General features: G+C 32.5%; 1 protein-coding gene across 1 annotated transcript in view; it reads left to right on the top strand.

Annotated features, from left to right (window-relative positions):
* LOC117119531 (insulin-like growth factor-binding protein complex acid labile subunit) overlaps positions 1–7,085 on the top strand; it is a 99,139-nt gene that overhangs the window by 68,187 nt on the left and 23,867 nt on the right. Inside the window, exon 10 of the mRNA XM_033264355.1 lies at positions 862–930. Coding sequence (XP_033120246.1) covers positions 862–930 — 69 coding nt within the window. The remainder of the gene's footprint in view (positions 1–861; positions 931–7,085) is intronic.

A 7,085-nucleotide genomic window follows, 5' to 3' on the forward strand; every position in this document is an offset into this window, starting at 1 on the left:
GTCAGGTAAATTTTTCTCATTTTTTATTTTATGTGTGTATTCATACATAAACAAATGTGTAGTTGCATGCGTATTCTTTTCGCCATGAATTGATAAATCCCAAAAAGAATCTGAAGTGTGTTTTAATGACTTTTATGTCGTTCAAAATTCTAATTTTCTTAATGTAACAGGATCCATCAGGACCCATGACCCATGACCCCCCTTCCCCATATCCGCCAATGTGAATTGCGAGAAAATGTAACTCGGTCGTGTACTGGATAAACATTCTCTTTCCCATCCTTCTCCTCCTTCTTCCCTCCTTCTTTTCTTGCATTTCCGATCATACAAAAATCTCAAGACATTATATATTTTTTGCCAAAAAGTGGGGAAGCCCCCCCCCCCCCCCGGTTCCGCCGGCCATGACTTTACACTGTACAATTATTGGCAAACATTTTATAATACACTAATTTGCATATTCAAGTTATCATTTTTATGTTACTTCAAAATAAAAAGTTAATTCCAAATTTGATTTTTATAATTCATTATGTTATATTTTATAAAACAATACACGTATGCCTAAAGAATATTCCTTTTTTATTAGGTTTAATTATAAATAACAGGCATTAAAATGTCTTGGTAGCACATTCACAACATATTACTGGCCTTTCGAAGATCCTGGGTCTACATGGGCTTATTCACTAACCAATAGAGGCTATAATATATTAAATTCACACTCATATGAATAACAGATTTTAAACTGAAATTATTTCCTCTTAAAAAAATGCTCAGTTTATTAGTTATTAGGGCTATCATAATGTTATTCCTTTAAAATGACAATTGATGATTTTAACAATCTTTGACATTTAGTAATTTCCTTTGCAGGTATGCAAGGTACAACAACATTCAATCAATCGATGGAGATTTCGAAGACCTAACACAACTTGGTTATGTGTATGTTATTTTTAGATTTATATGCCTTTTCCTACTGATAAATACAATTCTAAGAAATTATTATCATATAACACAAATAATTGCTAACAACATTTCTCTCACCCTGTCAAGAGAAAAAACATGTTTTTAACGACGACAGAATTTATTTACATCAAGCAGCCAAACAATGCATTATTATATTTCGAGCTTCATACATTTAAAAATATCATGTGACCCCACTCCACCCCCTCTTGGACTGTTAAATTTGCTAATATGTATTATTTAAACAGTGACATACCCCATAATCTGATTTCACCTCTGCATCCACTCCTGTATAATGATGGAAGCATTATTACTAATAATCTAAAGACCTTTAAAATAGGCGAACAAATTTGTATCCGTTCTCTTTAACAGAAAATGCAGGCCATGTATGAAGCGTTATCGTTTATACAATGTTACTTGCACATATGTAAATCCATATTTCCTTGCAACATTTTATATTTTATCAAATTACGATTGAGAACATGATCCTGTATTTTTATGTCGACATCCAGTCATTCTGTCTTGTCAAACCAAGGTAATTACTGTGAGCATTCAGTTTTATTAATCACTACAGCCAGTGTATCCATGACTACCTATCTGCATCTGTGTTTTTTCTGTAGCGTGGCCTAAAACTCACATATTAAAAGAATCATATTACGCCTAATTATTCTTCAATACTTTTCTTTTCTTACCTCATCAAACTTTGCATAAAGACCAAGAATATTATGCAATAAAATCGGCATCATTTAAATTAGCCTTAACTGTTAGCCAATCCCTGAAAACACACTAAATACAATACATTTTGCCTGGCAGACATTTATGTTGATGTTCATAAACGCATTATATGCATTTTTTATATTTTGATATTTTTGGCTTAGGTGTATCCTATGGAAGTAGTTATATATGGGTGACCAGGAGGTTTTCATAACAAAGGAGGGATTAAATTAAATAACGGGATGATATGAAGTAATGGTTTTTATTTAATGGTTATAATAGAAAATATTTAAAATAATAATTATTATAATAGATAAATAAATAAAGAAAACATATACTTGAGTTGGTTATGTTGAAATCATGATGCAGTGCCAAGTGTAATTAAAGGTGTTAAAAGGTTGGGGATTATCCGAGATAATAATGCTGTAATTAAAGGTGTTAAAAGGTTTGGGAATACTTTTAATCAAACAATAGGAATGTTATTGAATAAAACAATAGTAGCTTGGTTCACGTCGAACTTTATCTAGATATACCCGTCTTGAAACATGATACGATAATCCCCTAATTGCGTTCGATGAATAGATAAATAAATAAAGAAAACATATACTTGAGTTGGTTATGTTGAAATCATGATGCAGTGCCAAGTGTAATTAAAGGTGTTAAAAGGTTGGGGATTATCCGAGATAATAATGCTGTAATTAAAGGTGTTAAAAGGTTTGGGAATACTTTTAATCAAACAATAGGAATGTTATATATGGTTACACTTGGCACTGCATCATGATTTCAACATAACCAACTCAAGTATATGTTTTCTTTATTTATTTATCTATTAAAATAATTATTATTTTAAATATTTTCTATAAAAAATAGGAATGTTATTGAATAAAACAATAGTGCCATTTAATAGGATTATTTAATAGGATTAATTGTTTTTGAGTAGGTTGATGACTTTGTGAGGAGTAAGGAATGAATTTCTATTGGATGAGAGATTTCAGTGACTTAATGCGGTTACTTGTTGGTTTAAATTGACCGGGTAAACATGAATAGGATGGTGAGGTTCTTCATGACAAGAAATGAATTTCTATTGGTTGAGAGATTTCAGTAACTTAAAATGCGGTGACTTGTTTGTTTGAATTGACCGGGTAAACATGCATAGGATGATAACGTTGCTTCGTGAAAAAAATGAATTTCTATTGGTTTAGAGATTTCAGTGACTTAAAATGCAGTGACTTGTTGGTTTGAATAGCCCGGGTGAACGTGAATAGGATGATGACATTGTTTGATTAATTTTATTCACTATAATTAAATAGAAATAAATAAAAAAAACATAGAAAATAAATAAAATGAATAAAATAAAACAAAAGGAATAAGGAAGCGACGCAACTAACGTCATACTTAATCCTTCTATAATATTTAGTGTATAAACAGTACTATAATAAAAATATAAGTTAGATCATCATTTTAAAAAAAAATCCTTAAGCATGGATGCTGCGCGGAAACAGCTAGAAATTTGGGTTAATGGTTCATTGAATATAAATTAAATGGTAAAATAATTAGGAACTCCCCGAGACTAATAGCGTAAAATTTGCATGAAACTCCGCTCGGGCCGTCTCGACTGACTCGACTTGTCATCAACCGAAAATAAACGTCTACAAAACTCCTGAGGCTCCTAATGATTTGATGTTACCATGCTAACAACTAATGGGCCGTTTAAAATTACAATGTACTATTTGATTGAGCTACACGATGCATTTTTATTTTTTAATTAGGCCTAAGTTTTTAATAGTTAAGTAGGTAGGCCTAGAACTACTAAAAAATATAAACGAGTTTGTATTGGTCTTGTAAAGAATGTGATTACTTACTCAAACAGTTTTAGATGTCCACTTTCAGGGGAAAGCACAAACAGAGGAAGGAAAAGACCAACATTTCTTTATTAAATAAAACAGGGTTTCCCCCATATTTATTTTTCTTTCGTTGTTGCTGTTAGTCTTAAGTAGCTTTGTCTTCTTCTCATTTACTTTTAGTCAAGTTTTCTTTGCATGTTTTCTCTTTCTTCTGTTTATGGTTAGCTGCTGATATTAATGCGATATCATCTGCATGCACAGAAAAACACAAAATAAAAAATATAAATAAAAATGTCCTCTTTCTTATAAAGTATAATGAAATAACCTAGTGGAAAAATAATCAATAGGAAAACTGGGAGGAACAATGCATCGAAAAAATGTGGGGGAAATAGCCTGGGAGATAACTCTCTAGGTAGAAAGAAATACGTGACGAAAATTAACAGGTGGCAAGTAGTTACTGTAATAGTGCTATATTCTGTAAAGTTAATCCTCAAACCACCTCAATTTTCAGTCTACTAAGTTTCAAAATCTTCCCATGCTTTTTCAGATATAGCTAGAACTAACTTAATCTTTGGCGTTTTTTGATAGCAAATTATGTTTTTTCTTAGATTTCAGTGGGTTAACCTGACTCAAAGACAAGTTTACGTACAAACCTAACATACACATTCATCTTCTACACAATAGGAGCCATGTTCACACACATGTTTTTTTTTTTTAATTAAAAATAAAAATTTAAAAGCAGATAGACATTTTGAAAACAAAGACAAAATAAAAAACAATTTCTCCAATATTACAGAAACTTTATTTTAGATGAAGTTGAAACTAATACAAAAACAAATTATTTTGTATTTAAAACAATTTTTTTAAATGAATTAAGAAACATTAAAAATTTAAATACATTAAAAATAACAAGCTTCTGTTCTTTTGACTTTTGGGTATTAGGTATTTCATTGTTGTCTTTATTTATAATAAGAAAATTATTTATCAAAATATTTAATTTAATTTGTTTTTATGGGTTAAATTTGGCCAGCGGGCCACCTATTAATAACCATGGTCTTACACGGACGTTTGGAGTCCATAGGAGTTCGGCCTTACCCACCAAAACCAGAACCAGTTAACCTTACCAACAAATTTTTATTAACGCGTCAGTGAATTAAGTATTCACGTAAATTAGTCCGGCAGCTTAGCAGATGGATGTGGACGTTCCGGACAAAAGCACCAATTTTTTTTACGTGCTCCTTATGGTCATAGCATTCAATTTTTGGTAGGAACCACCTCATCCGAGGTCATTATGGCGGCCATCTTGGATTTCCAAATGGCCGCCTAATAGAACCTATGTTTATCTATATCTCCGCTTCTAAACCACTTGGAATTATTATTCTAATGTCTGAAACTATTTTTATATGGTCAAGGAATATCATCATACCATTTTTGACCTGGTCAGATTGCCACAAATAGGTCATTTAAGGTCAAATATTGTATGGTATCTTGAAAATTACATAATTGTCATATTTTACATTAGAACCATACCCTGACTCTCAGAATTCAAAATCTTTACTATGAACTACAATATTTCATTCGAGGCCATTCTGGCGGCCATCTTGAATTTCAAAATTGCTGCCATGCAAGTCCTATGAGGTTCCATCCTCCTTTACCAAAATTTGCCTCTTGCAACCAGGGTGTAGTGTCCTTGAGTTAATTACAAGCTCCACATGATATCAGATAAGTGTTAAGTAATTAGATAAACAGAATCAATTTTTAGAGGCAGGCAGTAAACTGGAACTACTTTCACCATACTCCATGCTCACAAACACAAATGTTTAACGGAAATAATACAATGCAACACTATCATCCGGTTTTTGTTATAATTTATTAGAAACAAATTCAAGATGTTGTTAACAGTTTTTTTTTTCTACGGCTTCAAAAACTGCTTGGAAAGCCAAAATTTTGACTGAAACAGGCTATAGCAGACACTAAATTTCATGTACGTCGTCAAACCAAGGAAATTGGTGGTTCATAAAACAGATTTGTTTGTACAGTAACTATTTATAATAGGCATGCAGTACGTACGATTTGTGTACAATCGTCTTGTCTTTCTCGCCTAGTCGTTTAGTAGGCTAGGCCTAGGTAGGAATGACGCTAGTCAAGAAAGGCCTACAACATCGCCCAATTGAAGCCACGTGGGCCGCGTAGATCGTTATGCTTGTCTAAATCTATTATTTGTCTTCATTTTACAGTATTAATGTCATATTTAAAATGTTTATTATATAAAAACAACATAATTGTAGGCCTAATCCTACCGTCCATTTAAACGCAATCACGATCTACTATCTAACAAGTACATGTGAAAATCCCTGATTGATCATTCTGGGCATGCGCATGAACATGCATGGGCAGTTTTGAAGCAGCTTTTACGAAGTGATGTTTCCCATGCCAAAGATAACGATAAAACGAACGTTAAAACGAAATATATTCGGCGATTTTCTTACGTAAAACATATGTATTATATTACAGTAATAAATTAATAGAACGAAGTACGACCATTTTTCACCAGCAATGATAACTTTTACAAAATCGCAATCTGTAGATGACGATGTAAGTTCGAGCGTTCGGAAAAAAGGTAGTAAAAAAATTGCCGAGGCGGCCGACCTCTGAGAATTTTTGCCGACCTAATTTTTTCTATCTCTCAGTAATGTCAACTACTGTTTACAAATTTACAACACATGACACGAATCAAACCAAGCGCTCTTTTATTGTTTACTGCTGGGGGTTTTTCTTTCATTACGCTGGCAAAATAGTTCCCAATTACCGTTGTATTATTTTTATTTACAACAAACAATTATATATTAAACGATTCGTATATTTAAAGTAGTTTCTAAATATTTTACACAAAAATTCAAAGTGAATCAAGTTCAAACAATGATATTCATCCGCCATTTTCAGAAACTTCATGTCGTTGTTACCACGCCTATTACCAAGTCGGCCTAGGCTAGGCCTAGTAATAGGCTGTACTTTTGTAACTTCTCTTAAAACGGCTCGTTTTTTACGATTCGAACTCGTAGGTAGGACAGCTTTTTCTGCTAAAGACAAATGTTAACATATTTCATACGATTTTCAACAAAATAGATTTTTTTTTTCTTTTTTCAGTAAACTCAGTATGAATTGATTGTTTATTGCTATGGCAGCACCCTTCTGAGATAATGACTTTCCCAGCCGCGATAACCAGTCCTGTACCGCGGTCTGGCCTTCCTGATAAGCAGAGTGTAATTAGCTATGATAAGAGACCCTCGTTTGATTTCTCAGGTTTTCGTTGATAAGTCGGGTTTTGTGGTAAAGGAGGATGGAACAGCATGCTATATTTATCAATATATCGGTTTTTAAACCCTTTAATGAGAATTTATATCTAAAATTATATTTCATGGTCAAGGATTTATAACACTTGTGACATGGTCAGATGGTCATTAAGATCATAAAAGGTCATTTAAGGTCATTCAATGTATATACCATACCATTACCATTTTTTACCTGGTCAGATTGCCACAAATAGGTCATTCAAGGTCAAATATTGTATGGTAT

Source organism: Anneissia japonica, unplaced genomic scaffold (genome assembly GCF_011630105.1).
Source record: "Anneissia japonica isolate Jap-2015-1 unplaced genomic scaffold, ASM1163010v1 scaffold287892_len502923_cov169, whole genome shotgun sequence".
NCBI lineage: Eukaryota > Metazoa > Echinodermata > Crinoidea > Comatulida > Comatulidae > Anneissia > Anneissia japonica.